This window comes from Pituophis catenifer, unplaced genomic scaffold, assembly GCF_029215685.1.
Source record: "Pituophis catenifer annectens isolate HBS135680 unplaced genomic scaffold, rPitCat1.0.hap2 SCAF_6, whole genome shotgun sequence".
Classification (NCBI taxonomy): Eukaryota; Metazoa; Chordata; class Lepidosauria; order Squamata; family Colubridae; genus Pituophis; species Pituophis catenifer.
Genome location: NW_027256886.1, coordinates 39,732,839 through 39,756,396, shown reverse-complemented (window position 1 = coordinate 39,756,396; position 23,558 = coordinate 39,732,839). Strand labels below are relative to the sequence as shown.

At 38.7% G+C, this 23,558-nt stretch overlaps 1 protein-coding gene across 4 annotated transcripts in view; it reads right to left on the bottom strand.

The window, feature by feature from the left end:
- Positions 1-23,558, bottom strand: part of GIGYF2 (GRB10 interacting GYF protein 2) — a 91,674-nt gene that overhangs the window by 66,212 nt on the left and 1,904 nt on the right. For all 4 annotated transcript variants that reach the window (XM_070946251.1, XM_070946255.1, XM_070946253.1 and 1 more), the window contains exons 2-3: positions 13,888-13,946; positions 2,864-2,993 (exon numbers count right to left, since the gene is read on the bottom strand). In XM_070946251.1, the coding sequence (XP_070802352.1) occupies positions 2,864-2,993; positions 13,888-13,928 (171 nt within the window). In that variant the 5' untranslated portion in view covers positions 13,929-13,946. The remainder of the gene's footprint in view (positions 1-2,863; positions 2,994-13,887; positions 13,947-23,558) is intronic.

Genomic DNA, 23,558 nt, shown 5'->3' with positions numbered 1-23,558 from the left:
CATAGCGTTTCATTTCATTTAAATGTCGACGGATAGTTCGCGCTGACACTGATACTCCCTGAGCCTGCAGGACAGCTTGAATTGCTTTGGAACTTGTTTGGGGCTGCTTATCCACCATCCGGACTATCCTGCGTTGGCACCTTTCATCAATTTTTCTCTTCCGTCCATGCCCAGGGAGATTAGCTACAGTGCCATGGGCTGCAAACTTCTTGAAAATGTTGCGCACTGTGGACAAAAGCAAATCTAGATCTCTGGAGATGGACTTGTAACCTTGAGATTGGTGATATTTTTCCACAATTTTGGTCCTCAGACAGTTCTCTTCTCCTCTTTCTGTTGTCCATGCTTAGTGTGGCACACACAGACACATAATGCAAAGACTAAACGAACTTCTCTCCTTTTTATCTGCTTTCAGGTGTGAGTTTTATATTGCCCACACCTGTTACTTGCCCCAGGTGAGTTTAAAGGAGCATCACATGCTTGAAACAATCTTATTTATCCACAATTTTGAAACGGTGCCAATGATTTTGTCCAGCCCATTTTTGGAGTTTTGTGTGACATTATGTCCAATTTGCTTTTTTTCCTCCCTTTTTTGGTTTTGTTCCAATACACACAAAGGGAATAAACATGTGTATAGCAAAACATATGTTACTGCAATACTTTTCTTTGAGAAATACTTCATTTTCTGGAAAAATTTCAGGAGTGCCAACATTTACGGCCATGACTGTAGATAGTCCTTTTAACTATTGTAATTAGGACCAGAATTTCTGTTCCTCAGCAGAGAGATTGTAAAGTGCAACATCGCATGACCATGCCTCCTGGACTATAGCAAAAGTATTTGATAAAATCTTATATGAGACTAGTAGAGAAAATATCAAAATATGGGTAGAGTATGTTACCATTAGATAGACAGAGCTAGTTGAACAATTGTACCCAAGGAATATTCATTATGTCAAACTGAAAGAAATATTGAGTGGTGTATCACAGGTTATGTTCTAGGGCCTAGGCCTATCCTGTTCAATACATTTATAAATTACTCAAATTAGAAGTTAGAAAATATGACTATTAATTTTACATGATAGAAAATTAGGAACAAACATTAGGAAGACAGTGCCAAGATTCAAAGAATGTAGACAAAGAGGAACAATGGGCAGAAGTCAACAAGATGAATTTCAACAGGAATAAATAGAGATAGGTAGGAAAAATCTATATTAGGTAAGAAAAATCAAAGGCATGAATATAGGATGAAAATACCTGTATTGGGCAGCAGTACACATTAAAAGAAAACCAATTTGGTATATAGTTAAGGAACCAGACTAGAAACCAAGAGATCATGTGTTATAATCCCATTTTAGGCATGAAGTCGCTGGGTGACTTTGGATCTGTCACTCTCTCTCTGTCCTTGGAAAGCAATAGTAAACCATTTCCAAAAACCTTCCCAAGAAAACTGTAGGGATTAGTCTAGCAGTAGCAAGGAATCAACCTGATTTGAAGGTACCAAAACAAACAAAATACATGAAAAGCACCTATTTATCTTGGTGGATCACAAACTGAACATGAGCCAACAATTTCCTGATTGTTATATTTATGTACCACCCATTTCACTATCAAGCAACTCGGGCAGCTCTGATGCATTTGCAAAATATAAATGAAGTGTTAGGCTGCATATACTGTTGGAACAAAGGAAGTCATTATTGCTCTCTATTTAGCATTGGTTAGGCAATAGCTGGAATACTGCATCCAGTTCTGGCACCACATTTTGGAAAGAACTTCAACAAACTAAAATGTGTAGAGGTAAGCAACCAAGATGATAAGGGACTCATGTAAAAAAACATATCTGGAATGGTTAGAGATTATGTTTACAGAAGAGAAAATTGCAAGGAGGTATGATTGCTGTTTTCTAAAGACTATCTAAAAGAGTATCATGTAGATGGCATAGCAGAATTGTTTACAGCTGTTCTATGAACAGGATAAGAATATGTTTAAATTACGAAGAAGTAGATTTTGAACATAGTAAGAGCTCTTCAACAATAGAACAGACTTCTTCAAGAGTTGGTGGACTGTCTTTTTCTGTAGTTTTTTAGATGGAGCTTAGATAGCCATGTATTGGAGATGCTGTAATAGGATTCCTGTACTGGACAGAAGCTTGGACTAAATTATATTCAAGTCCTTCCTATCTTTTCATTCTATGTTTCAATAACCTGTGATTTCAGTAGACAAGTATTCCAGGCCATCAGCTTTGTTCAGTTGGTCTGCAACTGTCATCAATAGTGGAAGAATTGGTGCTGCTGATACAAATATTTCTGTTACTGGCTGTATATGCCCAGAGAATCATTCTATGCGCTGCAGTTACAGCTAAGTAACAAATTTATTTGAGTTCTCTTAGTGAATTCTCTAGGCAGTGAAGCAGTATCACCTAGTATACAAGATGGAATGCTAGTAAAAACTAGTGATGGCAGCAGTGGAGCCAGCCCACAAAATATTCATAACTTTATGTGGAATAGTCCACGTATTAAAGTAATCAATGTAATGAATAATTTATGGAATAAAAGAAAAAAATATGAGTGGATGAATCTAAAGAATATTTTCATTCAACAAGGACATTTTGATACAACTCAATTAATTTACTAATCTTTTCATATGCATTAGTTAAAACAGCACTACACAATCTTTACCTTTAAAATAAAGCAATGTAATGTTGTTGATTAAAGGAACATTAACCTTTTCAGTAGTTAATCAATCATTATTTAAAATCCCTTTAGCATATATGAGTTTAAGGTGTTTACTCTTGTATTGTAGTAACATAACCTAATAATTATGCAGAGATTTCAATATAATCAGATATGATCATTTTCCCCATACTTACCTTATTATCTTTCAGAAAAAGTGCTAACATTTCTTCTCTCCCATAACGATAATCAGCTAATTTATACTTTGGCAAAGCTGGAGAGAGAGGAGGAGATGTCACACTCCCACCACTTGATAGAGCTCGAAGCCTAGAAGGGAAAGAAATCAATGAAACTAGATATTTTACACAAGTAATTTTCTCATTAGGACAATGGATATGAAGATTCATGTCACACCAGAATCCTTTTTCTTTTTGCCCTATTTGGAATCATTTGATGCAGGCTTATACTTTGAGTCCTTCGTAGGCAATTTCTGTAGGAGCCTGCACATTTTGAAACACACTTCTTGTAAGGTATGTTTTGTTCCACCTTATTACAAATATAGTAAAAATTATATTATTCCAGTACGCCTTGCCCTGAATTGATTGTGAGCTTCCATCTTGGTTGCATATTCTGTTTTTCGTATTAGAATTATTGCCATTTATTATTGCTATTTTTCTTTACCTAGAATGTTAAGTAATGTGGCAGTTTATTAACACTGCTAAATAAATAAATGCTGGTGATAGTGGCACACATCTAAATATCCTTTCTCTATGATGGAGAATTTGATCACCAAAATATTTTTAGTATATTATAATCATATTTTAGCACATTGCAAGAATAAGAATTTAAAGGAAGAATAGGGGCTATAATAGGTTAAGAGTTCATCACTCTTAAACCTTGTCACCAATGGTTTGCGAGTGCAAAGAACAATTGCAATTCTTGCAAGTCTTTTCAGTAGATAAAAAGTAGTGCTTATAATAATTTTAATAAAGCAGGAGAATAATCAACTGAAGAACAAACATGCTGATGCTGCAGTGATCACAAGCTTAAATGGTTTAGCTGGACTGATGCCCAATTGCATAGTATGAGTGAAAGACATGATTCTTGCTAAACAATTTTTTAAATTGTAGAATACTACAAACAGGCCTCTATATAAACATAGGACTCATGTGAACCAAACACACCCTGGCAAAAAATTATAACACTGTAAGATTACTGAAAAGCTTCTTGCCCAAGTGTCCTCATATCTGTCATCTGTCATGTCTGTTATACTATGTTCAACCTGAAATGTTCTGTGATCAAATACAGAAGGGAAAAAGATGAAATGTGAAGTTGCTACAACTCAAGACAGAGAAAAGCAATGAAACTGGCTGTCGGTCTGGTCCACCAGAACTCCAGACCTGCTTTTTCATTCATATTAGTTTTACAACTAATTGTAATTTAGTTTACAACTACAAAGCTTTGACAACGTTCTATAGTACAGAAGCCACTTAAAAAAAAAACAGTTACAGTAAGTCCTTCAAAAAATCTCTTACCTTTTTTTTTTTTTTTTACCAAGCAATAAGTTTAAATTGAATTAGAGTTTCACAGTGTTGTAACTAACCTGCTCATTTCCCAGTCATTTCTATGTTGTCAAATTCTATCTTTTCGATATAATTTTTTTGAGTCTAGCACTAGATGCAGGAAGATTACTATACTCTGGATTGGTTGGGCTTCCAAAGGCTTCATCATTACAAAAGAGCCTAACAAAAAGATCACTGTTTTTTTTTATTCCATATTGACTCATATTAGAGGCTAGTACTAAGAACTTCCAACAGCATCTTGTAAAAGTTAAGAGACTAGCTGAGCACGCAGAAAGCATTCCAGAGCTAACCTCTTCCCTTCCTTTATCTATCTATTTATCTTCACAGCCTGATCTTCAATGGATTGCAGTATTAAAGCAGCAGGCTTCCATCCTGCCTGCTGCTTTCCTAGCATTTGAAGAAAGCAGAATATAGACATAAAATGTATATCAAATCAACTATCGCGAATATGCATATTTAGTCCATTATAACTAAGACCTGCATAGGAGAACTACTTTGATCTGAATTATTAACTTGAATAATGTTGTCTTAACTGAACAGTTTTTCAGTAATAATGTTTGAAGCTTTGAAATAATCATGTACAATCATTATTTCAAAGGCTGAGATAACTTTCTAAACAGGTCTCTTACTCTTAAGTTTTTGTGTCCTTATCATACTTGAATTCCGTCTTCCATTTCAATACTGTGCTAAACATAATCTCTTCAATTGGATTAGCAAATAATACAAGAAGCATGAATACAATACAAAAATCTTTTTGTGCTTTGTATTTTGACAGGCCAAAACTACATAATTTTCTGACTTTTATATCATAGATGCCCCATTTTTTTTAAAAAAAAGCTGATCAAACAATGAATTACATGTTAAATTTAATAAATATGTCTAATTTAAATTAAACTATGGATTTATAAGTTTTAATTGGAAGTTTATTATATACTGTTAACCAAAAGAAGGTAAAACCTACCCACTTTCAATTTTTTAATTATAGTGAAAGTACGCTTACTGATATTTAGTTATCATTCCATGTTGTCAATGAGTCTTCTTTAATCAAGCTAAATAATTTGTTACTATATGGGTTCTTAATAGTAAAATCAGGTATTAATAATAAAATAACAGAATAATAGAGTTGGAATGGAACTTGGAGGTCTTCTGGTCAAACCCCCTGCTCAAGTAGGAAACTCTATACCATTTCAGACGTGGTATAGGTTGTCCAATCTCTTCTTGAAATGTTCCAGCGATGGAGTGCCAACAATTTCTGAAGGCAAATCATTCCACTCATTGCGTCGTGTTGGTGGATGATCTCTGGAGGGCTCGGGACAGAGGTTGCTCCTCTGTCCTAGTCCTATTAGATCTCTCAGCGGCTTTTGATACCATCGACCATGGTATCATGCTGCAGCGGTTGAGGGGGTTAGGAATAGGGGGCACCGTTTTGCGGTGGTTCTCCTCCTTCCTCTCCGACTGCTCGCAGTTCGTGTTGGCAGGGGGACAGAGGTCGACCTCGAGGTGTCTCGCATGGGGAGTGCCGCAAGGGTCGGTCCTCTCGCCCCTCCTGTTCAACATTTATGTGAAGCCGCTGGGTGAGATCATCCGTGGTTTTGGGGTGAAGTGCCATCTGTATGCTGATGATATTCAGCTGTACATCTCCACCCCAGACCACCCCAACGATGCCCTTGATGTGATGTCTCGCTGCCTGGAGGCCGTGCAGGTCTGGATGGGGAGGAACTCAGGCTCAGACTCAACCCCTCCAAGACCGAGTGGCTGTGGCTTCTGGCGCCCCGATATAGTCAGCAGGTGCCATCGCTGACTATTGGGGGTGAATCTTTGCCCCCCACGGAGAGGGCTCGCAATCTGGGTGTCCTCCTGGACGTGCGGCTGTCTTTAGAAGAGCATATGACGGCCGTGGCCAGGGGGGCCTTTTATCAGTTTCGCCTGATTCGCCAGTTGCAGCCCTTTCTGGATAGGGACACCCTGTGCACAGTCACTCATGCCCTTGTTACTTCCCGGTTGGACTATTGTAATGCTCTCTACATGGGGCTCCCCTTGAAGAGCACTCGGAGGCTCCAACTGGTCCAGAATGCGGCCGCGCAGGTGGTTATGGGCGCAACTCGTTGTGCCCATGTGACACCCCTCCTGCGCGAGCTGCACTGGCTCCCAGTGGTCTTCCGGGTGCGATTCAAGGTGTTGGTTACCACCTTTAAAGCGCTCCATGGCATAGGACCCGGGTATCTCCGAGACTGTCTTCTGCCACCAATAGCCTCCCACCGACCAGTTCGCTCCCACAGAGAGGGTCTCCTCCGGGTGCCATCGGCCAAGTTATGTCAGCTGGCGACACCCAGGGGGAGGGCCTTCTCTGTGGGAGCCCCAGCCCTGTGGAACGAACTGCCCCCGGAAATACGTAAGATCTCTGACCTTCGGGTGTTTCACTGCGCACTGAAGACCCTGTTGTTCCGCCAGGCCGGACTATCAACATAATAGTTTTAAATTGGGGTATTTAAATTTTTTGGGGTTTTAAATCTGAGCCAATTTATTTATTTTAAATTTTAATTGCTGTATTGTCTGTGTTTTTAACACAGGCTGTACACCGCCCTGAATCCTTCGGGAGAAGGGCGGTATAGAAATAAAATTATTATTATTATTATTAATAATAATAATAATTGTTGTAACTGTCAGGAAAGTTCTCTTTAGTTCTAGGTTGCTTTTCTCCTTGGTTAGTTTCCATCCATTGCTTCTTGTTCAGCCTTCAGGTGCTTTGGATAATAAGTTGAAACCCCACTTCTTTGTCACAGCCCCTTAGATATTGGAACACTGCTATAATTCATCACTATCATGAATGAATGAATGAAATTGTGGATCCCCATGTACAAAGGATGTAGTTAGGCTAGATCACTATAGGAGTGCAATCCTACATTTGCATCTGTTATTTTTCTAAAATAACATTTTTGCTTGATTCTCTCCCCCCCTCATTTTTCCCAGAAGATAGGTGGAGTTTGATAACCAGTAATTTAAATAAACTTTCCAAAACTATTCTGTGAATCATTAGACCATGGCTTTGGAAAATTTGTTGAATTAAGTATCTCAGGGCAGAGGCAAGGCCGCAACAGGGAATTAGATAAACCATCTTATAAAGCATATTAATAACAAAGAGAAAGGCATTTAATGACACAAGGTAGTTCATAGTCCAAAAATCCTGTTTAGAAAAAAGAAGAGGTGATGCATTTGCTTACTGCATGGCAACAAAGATGGCATAACAAATAAAATTCATAACATCTGCTATAAAGGAAATCTATCCAAAGTTATGAGGAGATACAATCTTTAAATACTCCAAATTGTCTGTTGGTTGCTGTCATGACAGAGGAATCATTTTCTTATATACAATTTTCCTTATTCATAACCACTTTCATTTCATCATTCCACCAAGCATCTTTTTTATACTTCCCACAAATGTGCTAAATATTCTGAAGCCACATTGTAGATAGTAAATAAAAGTAGCAAACTATTGTTGAATAATACAGTAACTATTAAAATGAGATCTATTAAAAGTATCAAGTGACATTTCCTCTGTTATTAAAAGAAATGAAAGATTTAGCAAGCAAACTAGAATTTTATCCTATTAATCTGCTGCCACCTTGTGGCCACTGTTTTCATGGCAACTAAATAAAAGTAAAAGCAATGTTCAATTACTTGAATATTATTTCTCTATATATTCAAATAATCAGTCTAGCTATTTTATTCCAACCTTGAAGCTTTGAAATACTTTTATAGGGTAACTTTATTGCAAACACAATGTAATATTTATTTATTTACTTACTTACTTACTTACTTACTTACTTACTTACTTACTTACTTACTTACTTGTTAAGTTTTTAAAATTGCTCAACTCAAACAATGTGACTCGGGACGATATATAACAACAACAAAAACAAACACACTCCCCTGAAACACACATAAATTAAAACATGTACAAGATATAAATATAAAATACAAAAATAAAAATGATAGCCACACAGTATAACAGAACAACCAAAAGGAAACTACACTCAAATTGGTCCGTTGCCTAAAGCAATAGTCTAAAAAGTCTAAAGCATGGTAACATCAGTGCGGCTTTGTTACCAGATTAGACCAACTATCTCAGGAAATATTACAAGCATTTGATAGTTCAGAAATGTCTCCTTAGGAAATTTCAAGGCACCTGGATAGATCTCAATGCAGCCACCCCAGCAGCAGGTAGGAGAGAAGCTAGTGGACACAAAAGAATTTTTCTGGGGCATATCAGTGCCTGTCCTGCAGCCTCTACATTACTTAGCCTGCCCCCAAATGTAGCAAGTAATGATTTTCTTAATTCCAAGACCAACACAATACAATACAATGGCAAAAGGCCAAAAAGCAGTCACAGCAGCCTTGTCTTTACACTCTTTTTTCTAAAACAACTAGTTTCTTTATAAATATGAGACTGGAATATGATTTACCATGTCTTTGGCGCACAATTAAAAGAAATCTGGATTGCATTAAGTTTGGTTTGCTCTGCTATCCAGTATATTTATTATCAGCAACGGTGGTAGAAACTTGTTCCAGAAAAAGGACAGAGCTTACATTCCCAAGGCTGATTGCTGACTTTCAAAGCAGAATTTGCAGGGAGCCAGTTACATCTGTACAAGGCTAGTATGTTTATTAATAACAGATGGAACAGAAGAGAACAGGGAAAATATCCTGTAGAACTGCAAAATATTTACTTTCTGAACAACACATAAGTATGCAACTCTGCCTGGAAATAAGTATATTAAAAATACAACACTTTAATAATATATGAATTAGGCATTAAGCAAACAGTAACTTTTAATTTGATCCAAGAAGGTGATTGATCTCTGCAGGTATACAAATACATAATGGTGCATTTAATGCATAAGTGAAATTTGGGTAAACCTCAAACTTTATAGATACATCGTATGAGATCTAAACTAAAAACGATGAATTAAAAAAAAGTTACTGAACCAGTGACTGAAATTTCAATCCAACGTGTAACTATTTTTTTTAAAAGAAGAGATGAATTTGGAGTATTTTTAGATAATCTCTGATGAGAGCAGAATGAGAATTGTGAATTCATCCTTTCCTCTGCAGCTTTTAATACCATCAACTATGGTATTCTTTTGGACTGTCTCAGATGATTGGAGACGAGCGGCATTTTCTTCAGGGTCAGTTCTGGTTGATAGTGACCGGAGAGGAGAGATCTTGCCTTTGGTCCCTATGGTGTGGGGTGCTGCCGGGGTTCTGTGTTCTCTCCACTCCTGATCAGTATCAACCCAAGGTCACGTGATGAGATCATCCATTGCCATGGGTGAGGTATCATCAGATGTTGATGATATCCAATTGCAAGTAGTACTTGACTTACAACTGTTCGTTTAATGATGGACCAAAGTTATGAGGACCTCATAAAAAGTGGCTTAAGAGCCGTCTTTCAAGTTACAATTGTTGTACCGCAGCTGCAGTCACATGATCGCAATTTGAAATTTGGATTTCATTCATTTTAGAACTTCTCTTTCCCAGCTTTTAATTTCTCAATGTGGTCAGCCCTAAGCACTTCTTTTCTGCCATTATAAATATAACTCTGTGTGGATCTGCCAGCACTTCTGGAATTCAACTCTGCTACACTCAAGGCAAATAAACTGTGATTCTTTCTTGTATCAAACTTTACATTTAAATTCTGAATGACTGGAGCAGATGTAAGTCTCTCAAAAAAAGAGTGAATGAGTGTCAAGGGGATGACATAAATGTTTTTAAGAACAAGAGATGGTAATAGTTATGATTATACCTTGTGTGTCAGCCTCTTTCTCTGTGGCCTATTTTTGTGGAACTGTGTCTCATTAGCAACCTGCATTTGGTACCTTTCATCAATAACTAAAATAGAGCAATATCAGCAAGCCATAATTTTAGTACAATGGAATACTGCCACTAATAATGGACCAACTTTGGCAACTAATTATGTCAACTCTTCTGCAATTCTCCAAAGCCCAATGATCAGACACAGTAAAGCTTCACTGTTTATAAAGAAAAGGCAACAGTCATTCTTCCGACTGCTATCCAAAAGAAGAAATTTGCCTATTTGCCTTGGGTATCCTTGAACATCAAGGCCAGTGTCAGTCAGAATACTAGCATTAGTAGGTGGCATAAGCTAGCTAACCAGCTATGACAATCCTTGTGGTGCCTGAGAATTTCATAAGGAGCACAAGGAGAGCTCAAACCCACAAAAGCAAGGTTAATGGTAATTCATCAGTACCATTCTAAAACGGGCACTCCAAAAAGCCTACGGAACGTCAGAGCTGTAACTGCAGGCAGTTGTGGCCCGCCAGGGGCCAGTAGAGCTGGAAGCAGATTTGGACAGTGAGGAGGTTGGGGAGGAACGTGGGCCAGTCCTGAAGTCTGGGGAATGCTTAGACAAGAACTCTGTGTCAGAGGCAGAGAGGGGGCCAAGGCCATCTGGTAGTTATGTGCTGCCTCCGGAGCCTCCGGAATCTGACATCAGCGAGGCAGAAGAACAGTGTGAGCCTGTTCCCAGTGTGCACATGTGCGAGCTGCCAGAAGGCAAGAACAATTAAGAAAAAAAAGAGTGACTTGGGAGTAAGGCTTGGAGATGATTGGCCCCTCCCATAAGACATAAAAGAGGAGCAAACGGATGTGAGCCTTTGCAGGAAGCAATTAGTTCATATAGTCAATTCAAGCTCTGAGAAGTCTGTTTGACTCTATGCTCCCCCCACTCTGTGTCTGTCTCTCTTTTCCCCCCGCTGTGTCTGTCTCTCTTCCCCCCCCTCTGTGTGTCTGTCTCTCTCTTTCCCCCTCTCTGTGTGTCTGTCTCTCTTTCCTCCCTCTGTGTGTCTGTCTCTCTCTTCCCCCCCCTTTCTGTGTGTCTGTCTCTCTCTTCCCCCCTCTTTCTCTCTGTGTGTCTCTTGTCTCTCTCTCTCTCTTTCCCTCCCTCTCTCTCTCCTTCTCTCTCTCTTGGGGGGGCGGAATTGGTGCTAGTTGGTGGGAATCTGACACTTCGGAGGCCGACGAGCCACATACTGAAGACCAGATGGGGGCAATCCCGCAAAAATATATCATTACTTGTGAGCGCTTCTGCTTAGGAGGAAGAGGAGCGTGGTGGGAGGAGGCTTGTCAGGTGTCAGAGGGGCAGCGAGCGTTTCGCATCTCCTAAGGGGGATTGAGCCTCCCACTCACATCTTTGCCTGAGGGCATTGCTGGCAGCAGCTTCCTGCATTTCAGGAGGTCCGTGCTCTTCCTGCTGCTGCTCGGCATCCTCGATGCGCAGAGGTTTGGTTCGCTACCTGCGAGCTCTGGGCGGCAAGCAGCCAAGCAAGCAAGGCAGCAATCTGCCGGCTGCCTCTAATCTGCAGTTTACTCGTGAGCAGCATTGGCCTTTCTCCCTAACTCTCCCGGCCAATGGTGCTCACAAATAAACTGTCACTAGGAATCTCAAATACAGGCAGGAATGAATGTTTGTGTGATAGCCGCTGGCTGGAGCTACTAAACTTAGTGCCTGAAGGACCCCATCCCGTCACTGGGAGTCCAGGCAACTTGGCGATTGGTGAGCAGCTGGGCTCCTCGAGAGACGGAGTTTGCAGGGGACTGATCTACCACTGGCTACAACACAATGTTCATTCTCATCAGTATTTGAGATTTCTAGCCAGGCCTCCAAAAAGTACCGGCAGAAAAAGTTGCTGCCGTTGTTGCCGTGTTCTTCGCACATACGCATCCCATTTGACTTGCAAGGTAATGGGGTGCGCGTGCGCAAAAAACATGGTGGTGACAAACATGGTGGCCAGGGCGAGCGACCGGGCGACCAGTTCAGGGGCGTGGCCAGCTGACCATTTCTACCAGTTCTGCGAGCTTGGCCCAATTTTTGTTAACTGTTTGTGAGAACTGGTAGTAACCCCCCACTGCCACAGTCATGTGATCATGATTTCTGATATTCCCTGCTGGCTTTCCAAAGCAAAGGACCTACGTGCTGCTTGATTAATGTTAAAACTGGGATTGCTGGAATTGCTGTTGCTAAACGCCATTTCTTAATATCACTCTTTACAATCACATTGCTTAGCGACATCAATTCCACTCACAATTGCTGTCATAAACCAAGGACTCCTGAACAATCAGGAGCAGTGGTATCCTTAAGATTCTGCTACTTTCATCAGGATGGTGAAAGCAACATTGTGCTGCAAGGTCCATCCCTTCTGATATGCATGAAAAATTACAATGGATATGGAAAAGGGGTGGGGCTTGCACTATCATACTACTACTTTTGTTATGCTATACTCCACCCCCATTCCTGGAGACACTACTGATTTAGAAGCTTTTGTGCTGTTCTTGTTTCATTTCTTGATTAAACAAGATGTAAGGCAAAAATTTATTGCCACGAAACCATTCAAAATGATGTCCATGAAATATTACAATATTTACAACCCACTAAAACTTGGTAGGGTTAATTCACCTTAATCATCCTGATTCCTATTTTTATATACTTGGCCCAAAACTGATTCTGGCATTATAGTCTATATAGTCTAAATTTGAATTCCCTCAAAACCAGTGTGCCCCAGAATTTCTTTGCCAGCTTGAATCACACCCTTTTTGTATTAAATATCAATTTGAATCAGAACTGATTCACAGAATTCTACTCTTTAAGCTCATCCATCTACTTACCTGTTTTCCTTTCTTTCTACTTCCCTCAAAATGGCCAAGCAGGCTTTTTTATTCTTTCTTGTTTATCATTTGTTCAAATCATATGTCCATAATATGCAAGCTTCTACTTGCTGATTACCACCTCAAGTAATCTCCTTTTATTTAGAGTGACAGCAAAAGAGGGCCATCATCCTATTGTATATTATGTGACTTTCAGAATGCACCTGACTGGCCTTGTACAGCACAAGAATGCTGAATTAGATGGACAAATGGCTAATTCAATAAGGTTCTCATTTGCTTACTGACTATTATGAAGCTCAAAACTGTATTTAGATCTAATACAGAACTGACTCATCACTTTTTTTCAGATAATGTACAAGCAACAATGAGAAATAAACACAGGGAAATACAGTGATCTCACAGGTTTCCCTATGTTGTATAATATGGCAGGAAATAGCAAAGTGAATATCAATATTTTCTTCAAGTAAGAAAAACGGTTAAGGGAAAAGAACATTTAATTATATCACCACAGGACATCATAAAATTGATTTGAGATTTCTCCAATACTGCACAACACAATTCAAACTAAAAATCTGTTTTAGAATAGTCTCCCACCTGATATTTGGGAGCCCCTATTCTTTTAGCCCTCTGAAAGACCATGAGCCCTGGCTCTCCTTCCCTCCTCCACAGGATTGTATTGAGTTGGGAGTCAGTAGTGTGGATGGTTATGGAGTCTTGATGAGAAGGTGCTTTATGTAATGATTTTAGTAGTTGTTGGGAGCAGCCTAAGATCTTAGTGAGATAGGGAGCCATATACATTCTTTAAATAAATAACCAAATAGTTGCAATTTTAAAAAAAGAATCTAACACCTTATGTATTTTTTTCCAAGCAGCCATTTGAAGCAATATATTGATAAACCAGCTATTATCAACATTCAGAGCAAAAATCTTTTGGAAAAGTAAAGAGACAGACTTACCATTCAGGCCCAAAGTTAAGTGTCTGAGTTTCTGCTGCCATTTTTTGAAAAATATTAACCTGAAAAAGAAAACACAAACTATGAATACATAATAGTATATATGAGTTCTAGTGCCACCTTAGAGCTGGAAGGGACCTTGGAGGTCTTCTAGTTCAATAAATGCATAAAATATAGTCTCCATTAAAATTCAACCGTTCCATTTTCAACATTAGCAAAGATGCTCACATCAGCTTGGAAGAACCCAGCATTACTCTCAGCATGTTCTCTAATGAACACCTAATTTTTGCTACCAATCCAATTCTCTCTACCCTAAAACCTGGGGCAGGGATGGCAGAGAATGTTTGAGTTGGGAAAGCAGAAGTAACTAACCTTTTTATTAACTTTGTATTCCAAAATATAGCCGTATAGCATACAAGTCAGAAGACAGATGTCCCATCTTGTGTGATTGAGAAAGATTCTTGGCTTTGCTATATAATATCTATAAATGTATAATTACAAACAAATGTCTATTTCACACACTTCACAAACAACCCCTGATCTACTAGCCTATGACTTCCAGGGTTACTAAGGGTTTTTCTTCTAAGACAAATGCAACAAACTATATAAACCATAGGGATATATGGATTCACTCATAATTCATCACACAGTCAGAAGCAGCATGACTCTGTTAAATACTTTTAGAGAAAATATTCTCCTTTACTAGAGACCTCAAGAGTTTTATGCTTCTGCGTAGGATCTTAGCTGTTCCTAGCACTGCACTCTTTAGGACACACAGCTCTGATGTTCCTGGGATCTGTTGGAGCCACCTTCCAACCTCTACATCTTGGATCCTGTCTAGTAGATCCCTACTTTTATGGATTTGGTGCTTAGTGCCTGTTCTTGTGTTCTATGATATGTGCCTCAGTGCTTTTAGTCCAGCCCTTTTCAACCACTGGTAGGATTTCCCAATGTCTGCCACCTCAGCTATCTGTCAATGGTACATCCTCTGCAAGGTTTTGCCTTACCGTGGCACTTCCTCCAATGTCTGCTAGGAGGCATTCTCTGCTGACTCAGGCATTCTCTCAGAAATTCATCTTTGGATGCCACCTTACTGATCTATTCCTGGATGCTCTGGGTTTTGTCCAGGACAGTAGTTCTGACACTCACCAGGCCCCAATTATCTTCTTTCCAGCTAGTTACAGTCTTTGGGTGTTGGACTTAGGGTGGGAACCTCTGTATACTGTACATGAAGAGCTTCTGAGTCTTCACATCGGCAGCTTCCTTTTTTGGCCAGCTTACTATACCAGGAGAGTATCTGATAAATGGTAGGCTGTAAGTGTTGATGGCATGGATCTTGTTCTTCCCATTAATCTGGCTCTACCTGTGATCTTTTCATGGTACTTGGATGTTGCTGTCTTTTTTACTTCCTCATCATAGTTCCCATGTGACTATGGCATACCAAATTACTTGTAACTGGTCTGTATGTCTGCTATGTGGCTCTCTGGTAGTTCCATCCCATCCATCTTAACTACTTTCCTTCTTTTGATTACCATCCAGCCACCCTTCTCTAGTCCGAATGACATCCTAATGTCCTCACTGGAGATTCATGTTAGGTGATTAGTGAGTTGATGTTTCATTCACTCTTAACATACAACTTGATGTCATCCATGTACAAGAGGTGGCTGATGATAGTTCCACTCTTGAATTTGTATCCATATCCAGCCCTGGATTTTTTAAAAAAATCATTTGAAGAAAAAAAATCAATCCAAAGTGATGAGATGAACCTTGACCAAATTTAAAGTCCATTTAGGTGACATTAGCGGCTATAAGCATGAAGAAATCCCGCAAGTCCCAACCAATCACAAGCCAACTACAAAAAACATAGTTCCTGCTTCTGTATATGACGCTCTATAATGCACTAAAATATATTTTTGCCATGGATCAGTGTAATGATCCAAAGGTAGGAATAGTCTTTTAATCTGTCCCTCTCAGTGGCAAATTATAACCAACCAAAGGAGCAAAAACATTCAATGAGGAAAGAATACAATACAGTTGAAGATTATCTTAATTGTTCTGTTGCTTTGAATGAATGTTTACACTTATACTCCTCTATAAATCTGCACTAACCTGAGTTTGGAGACTTCTTAAAACAGGAGGACACTAAAACTCTCCCTTGTTAGCACACATGCCTCTCTGCTAACTCATTCAGAAAACATAGCAATAGGTCCATCATACTGTAATAAGGAGTGCATGAAAGCCTCTGAAAGAAGCTTCAGAAAAAAAGCCTCAGAAACGAAGCTTCAGGAAAAAAAGCCTCTGAAAGGCTTTTATCTAAAATAATATGGCAAGCAACAAAAGAAGAATCAGTAAAGGATCTAACCAAACTATGCTAACAAATCTGGAGAATGACACAATAACCATCAGATCGGAAGAGGTTAATCTATAGACCAATACTAAAGAAAGGAGATTTTTTTTCTGAAGTTGTTTCAGAGACTTTCAGAGGCAGAAAAAGAATTTTTTTCTGAAACAGTGTTTCAGAAGCTTCAGAGGCAAAAAAAAAAAGCAAGGCACAGAACTCACAACCAACAAACCTGTTGCTAAAATTCACCTCTGGAAACAGCTGATTGGGGGTATTCCAAGAGGGTGATCCACCCACCAATCAGCTTTTTTCTTATTTTCCTCACCAAAAACTAAGGTGCATCTTATACTCCGGTGCGTCTTATTCTCTGAAAAATACGGTATGTATTTGAGCTCTTAACTGTTTTCAATTCTCTCCAGCAGCTCCCAGTGCTTTTCAAGCCTGTATTCTGTACTAGTTTCCAAAGAAAAACTACTTTTTTGGACCCAAAGTCTGAAGGACTGAATATTGTGTGGCAGACCTGCGAAAACCACAAAGGGATACATAGTAGAATAAGATGAAAGATTCTTTCTTTGACAATCAAGCCTTAAAGTAAATAAATCTATGGTATGACTGCAATCAGAAGATGGATTAGTTTTGTTCACTATATCTGAAAAATATTGCAGAAGTAAAAAAAAAAAAAAAAAAGGTTCAGAAAAGGCAATTGATCATGGATTTTAAGCTGCTCCCCAGTGAAGAAATTATAGCATATAGCCGTGATGGCAAACCTATGGCACGCGTGCCAGAGATGGCACACAGAGCCCTCTCAGTGGGTACGTGCGCCGTCGCCAGCTGCTCTTCCGAGTTCCATTACGTGCATGCAGGCCAGCCAGCTGGTCTGGGGTGCATGCACACCAGTCAGCTGCTCTCTTCCGGGTTCCGGCTAGCTGGTCTTTGCCAAGACCACCTGGTTTTCGCGCATGCCGGAACCCAGAAGACAGCAGCTAGCTAGTGCGCATGTGCACCAGACCAGCTGTCCAGTGCGCATGCACACAATGGAACCCGGAAGAGCAGCTGGCAACGGCACGCATGCGCACCAGCAGCTGCTCTCTTCTGGGTTCCGGCGCTCAGTGCCGAAAAGGTTAACCATCACTAGCATATAGGGATTTTAGTCTGAAATAAGTAAAAGATAAAAAGTTATTTAAATTTGCACTGTGCTCTCTTTTCAAGAATCTCATCATTTTCATTCAATTGCTTCCTCTAGACCCATTCAGTCTTCTTATATACACTTTTTGGCAATACAATCTTCATTCATTATGTCTATGTTACAAAACTATCTCAAAGTATTTCTTTCATATTGGCCACTCATTTCGGTATTCAATCCATATACATTAGCACCTATATATTCCTGATTCCATCTCTTTCTTTATTATCACATATACTCTTAAATATGACATTCCACTTACTTTTATGTTTCTCTTAGCATACACAATTCATACTTTCATATAATCAGATGACAGAAGCATGCTCTTATTAACAGCTATTTTTATTTCTTCACTACTCCTTGAAATAGACAACATACCACCCACTACGTTTTTATCAGCATTTGTCCACCTTAACATTTCTCCATCCATTTCTTCCTATTTAATAAGCATCCTATGAAAATATAAAAATTAAACTCCTTTAATTTTTCACTATTTTTATTTAAATTCTCATGTGCACTCATGTTCAAGGACATGAACCGACAATCTGTTTTCTTGCTAAATACTATCGCCAACATCTACTATAAAACATTAACTTCTCAGCCAACAACATGCTACTGTATAGTAAAGTGCACATATATTCAAGTCCCCAACCAATACAATTCTAATATTACCACAAACTTCTCTTATACATTCATTCCTATATCCATGGCTTACCAAGGAGACATCCATATATACTTATTCCATGCTCAATGTTGAGCCATTCTATTTATTCCTATGCATGCTTTAGTTTCATCCCATACCTGTCTCATTCAGCAACCAATTTTCAACTCTATATTTGTACAAATCATACCTTATTTCAAGCCTATTCACTATCCTTATTGATTTAAACATGCAATACATTTTTCACATTACACTGATACCTTTCTCAATGCCGATAAAAAGCAAAAACCATGTTGAAAATCTTCCCAAATTTTGCTCATTAGCATTTCTCAAATATTTTCATGGCATGGTTAACATACCCTCCCAAGTTTTTGCATTCATCCTTGCTACATTTATCTTTATATAATGGAATAATACAATAGTCCTTGACTTGAACCACAAAATTTCCTCAAACTACAATTGAGCCCAAAATTTCCATTGGTAAGCTGGTGAGTTTTGCCTCATTTTACGACTTTTCTTGACATAGTTGTTAAATGAATCACTGCAGTTGTTACGTAAGTAACACTGTTAAGTGAACCATTTCCCCCATATTCTCATCTGCTTCCCACAATACATTCATGTCATCTAAAAGAATTTTCTTTCAATATTGTATTCATTCACAAAGTTGTGCAATTCGGGTGGGGGGTCTCAATTACTGAACTACCTCTAAATTAAAGTGAATTATTACTAATGAAACTTTTTCTTCTTTTAACAAGACTGAGTTAGAAACCATGTTTTTTCTTAGTTTCTACTTCTTGCTATTACAGAAAAGCCAAACATTCTGTTTTGACAATATCAAATAAACCATGGAAGGGGCTATCACTTATTAAAGAATCAAACAGGAGCAGTCAAATTTGTATGATACGAAAAGCCAGTATATACACGTTTTTAACAAACCTTGCTCACAGCCTCTTCTTCAAATTGTTAAGAAAATATAACATACTGTATTTTTCGGAGTATAAGATGCACCTTTTTCCCCTAAAAGGGGGTGAAAATTTAGGTGCGTCTTATATACCAAATGTAGCCCTGCCCACCCATTGGTCCCCACCCTTTGGCCTCTGCCTCCCAGCAGTTTACGTCCTTGCAGCAAGCAGCAAGAAGAAACAGCTTGTTTCAGCTTCAGCACAGCCTAATTAGCACAAGTTGATTGGATCAGCCATTTTGCGTGGGCCTCTGCTGCTTGCTGCAAGGAGGTAAATTGCTGGGAGCAGATTTTTTTTTTCTTGTGCTAATCAAGCTATGCTGAAAACGAAAATGAAAGTAAAGCAGGCTATTTGCTGCAATGAGGCAAAATTGCTGGGAGGTAGAGGCAGATTTCTTTTTCTTGTTTTCCTCACCAAAAAAGGTAGGTGCGTCTTATAGTCCAAAGTGTCTTATACTCCGAAAAATACAGAACATTCTCTACAAAAGCAAAAAAGAAAATATTGTCTGCTGTTTTTTTAAAAGAGCTGAGGATCTTTTCAAAAATATTTTGTAGAGCTCAGGATATTAATCTAAACTAGAGGTGGACAACTGTAACTCCATGTAGTCACCCAGTCATTTCTGCATCCCCTGGAGCTATATGATATTATAACATCAAAATAAAGAAGCCAATTACTTAACAGTTGGGCAATTTCCTGCTGGAAAATTTCTTTCATTTTGGAAGAAGTGAAAGAAAATGCATATATTAAGGCTCTACCAGTATTATCACCGCTATAAAATGGTAAGCCCTCCCAAAATATTAAAGAGTACATAGCCCAGGGAGTTAAATCAATTTATGAAGTTGTTTTTTAAAAAATCATGCCTGTAAAGACCCAAAATCATTTATCTTCTTCTAATAAACTGTTTATTTTTCTTGGAAAGACTCTTCAGACAATCAGTAATGCTGTAGTCACCTGATGATTGGGCTAGTGCAATGCACTCTACATGGGGCTATCCTAGAAGATCATCCAGTCCATTCAAAATTCAATGGTGTGAACAGTAACAGGGACTTCTCAATATGCCCATATGTCACTACCGCCGCATGAGCTGCATTAGTTGCTAGTTGGCTTCGGATTACAATACAAAATTCTGATTGTTAATTGTAAAGCCTTCATGGCAAATAAGCCTGGTTGTCTGAGGGACTACCATGTTTCCCTGAAAATAAGACAGGGTCTTATTTTCTTTTGACCCCCGAAAATAAGCGCTTGGCCTTGTTTTCAGGGAGGCCTTATCATTTTTGAGGTGCAGGAGGCGATGAGCGTGGTCACCTCATGGCTGCTGCTGACACAGCCGCTCTTCAGCTGTTTGCCCCTGAGGCTGTGCATGCGCTTCCAGCCATAATTCCCAGGACTCTGCACCATGCGGTTGGCCTGGCCACACCACTGCGACCGGATGTCCTGTCGCCGTAATCACCTTCCTGTTTTTCGCTAATGGCTTTTGTGGTGGCCATTAGTGTGACAGAAGGGGCGCGGTGGCTAGGATTGCGGGAGCGGCCATTAGATAAGGATGTGTGGGGTGCGTGGGGCATGTTCCCCCCTCCCTTCCCCCCTCCAGCCTCGCCTCACCTCGGGTTGATTGCGTGGCAAGGAACCAGAGAAAACGGAGGTGACTGGCTGCGCATGTGGTTAAATATTTTTGGGGAGGGCTTATTTTGGGGGGAGGGCTTATTAGCACATGTGCTCAAAAGCCTGATTGGGCTTATTATCCGGGGAGGTCTTATTTTGGGGGAAACAGGGTACCTATCTCTCGTTGCTGCCTGTCCAGTATGTTCAGGCAGAGTGGATCCATTCCAAGTCTCTTCTATGAAATGTTGCCATGCTTTGAGACTAAGGAAACATGGCTTCTGTGTCACTGAACAGCATCTCACCAGAGGTAGGGGTGGTAGGAATCCACTCTCCTTGGCTTCCAGAAAATCCTTAAAACCTGGTTTTGTTCCTGGGATTAATGAGTTTGTTGGGCCCCTATTTTATATTTATTATTGTGGTTGTTTTTAGTCCAGGCTTTCTCATTTTTTGTTTTCAATTGTTTTAATCACATAGTGGATTTTGTACGGTATCCTGGGTCTACTGGATTGGTTGGCTATTTTATGGAGAAATAAAATGGATAAATAAGTAAATAAAAGTTAATACTTACAATCATTCAACAGATGTCACAATCGCATTTTCAACTTAATCTATAGTCCTTGTAGCAAAATTGAAAAAGTGTTTTAAAAGATACATGCCATTGTACCCTTCCTGGCATATGGTATCAAACTGGAAGAGACTGAATAATTTTTTTTTGGATTATCAATACTTTACAGGAAAAACAAAGTTTCACTTTTTAAAACCAGGCAATAATTAGAATTATGTTTAGAAAATTATACACAACGAGCTAAAGTGAATAAGTGTGTGAGCAATGAAAAGTCTTAAGGCTTTCAAGATGAGTCATTACAAGACAGCATTAATAGTTAAGACTATTAATCCTTCCAATCATCTCTAGCTTTGTTAGGTCATTATAGTTTATCACACTGATTATTTTATGAACAAAGGAGCAGTTCTTAAATGCTTACATTCATAGATGGACTTGCTTGTGTGCAGTTCTGGAATAGACTCAAGCATGTTTACTGACATAGATCACCAATTATGGTAATTAATAAGTTTAATTATTGTAATTAATATTTTTGTATAAAGCAGATAAATGAGTAAACTATGGAGTCAACAGTATGCTTTACTTGGTATGAAACAGTATTCATTAAGAACCTAAGAGTATTTTCTATCTCAATGAAGTATCTTAAGGATATCTTGAGTCAAAAAGATATTAACAAATTTATAGAGGTGGACAAGCTTGATGCATTCTTGCAAAAATCACAACTGTGACTACATGGAATATGAGGTTCTATTAAGGAGTACCTAACATCAACAGGTTTCTGGAAAATAATAACAGACGAAAGTTTTGACTAATAAGCCTACTTTCAACTATTCCAATTTGAAGAATGTTAGCTATGCTTTTGAAATCTGGAGGTTTGTTGCAATGAATAAGATATATTGGATTGTTCATGAAGACTAAATGCTGTTTAGTCTTCATAAACAATCCAATATATTAGTAATGTTAGTAGTAGTAATGTAAGTAATATTATAATTTAGCAGTTTATGTGGAAAGACAAAAGTATTTCACTAAGTTCCTGATGTCTACAAGTTCGCAGCAGATGTTTTTTCTTTGGGCCCTAGGAGAAAAACATCTGCTGCTACCTAGGATTGAACTCTCAACCTTCTGATTGGGAGGTGAGCGTCTTCAACACTAGGTCACCACACTACTCAAATTCCCTTCAGGATAAATAATACCAAAAAAAATTCTACTTCTTCAGATATGTCAAGTATTACAAGGTTAAAGTTTTGTTGCTGGAATGATACTGGGATATATCAGGACCACCATGCCAAACATCATTCTGCCTGCCTAAATGTCTAAAGATTGTCTGTTAAATCCACCTTGAGTTTAAGCATGGGTTAGGTCAGGGAGAAGGCCTTCTCAACCACCACACTTTGGAATATGTCCTTGCAAGTATGCTTGGCCCTTATCTTTCTCTCATTCAGGAAAGTCCTAGACACTATTTTGTATCAATAGACATTTGGCCTGCAAGTCAACTGTTGTCATCTCTACATTATATTCTTATTGTGATTGTTTTTAATATGTTTGAGATATTCTGTTTCTGATTTACTTCTTATATACTACCATTGATTGTAGCAGGGTATGTATATGATCAAATAAATAAAACGATTGAAAGTCTGCTGCAGCCTTTTAACATGGAAGATTATGAAACAAAGGTAAAAAAGTATTTTAAATAGACTGAGCATGAAATAATACAATCTAAGCAGGATTGCCTTAAAAATAAGCCTGAAATTGTTTTGTTCACACCATTCAGTTTAAAATGCCAACTTCTAACCATGGGTTCTAAATTTGCTCAGTTCAACTATATTACAGTTAAAGCTCATCTCAATTCCAAATCATGACACAGCAAACTGTGATAAACTGAAATAGATGGAAATACTTCTAATCTTTCCCTTACAGCAGTAGTCAAGAATAATAAATTCATTCACATATCTACACACTACACTATGTTTAACAGTCTCCATACATGTAGCTAAATATTTCTCACATGGCATGTGCAACTGCCATGTATCTCACATACTTTACATTCAAAAGGAATTAATTCCTTATGTATTTTCTGATACTTTCACAACTCAACTTTACTGGGAAAATACTACCTGCAAGAATGCTCTGATTTTTGAACTCCATGTTTTAAAAACCATCTAGTTCTCTCACTGTTTAACCAAGTTTTGTCATACTTTGTTTCCCGGAATTACATTGTATATCCTATCTTCCAAACCTATTTGTTTACCTATGTCATATTCTTGATCGTTATTTAATCAAAGATGGACTTTCTTTCAACAATCAGTACTGCTAAGCCTTTGTGGCAAATTCCCTGTAAGATCCTTCAGTGTGCATTATAGTTA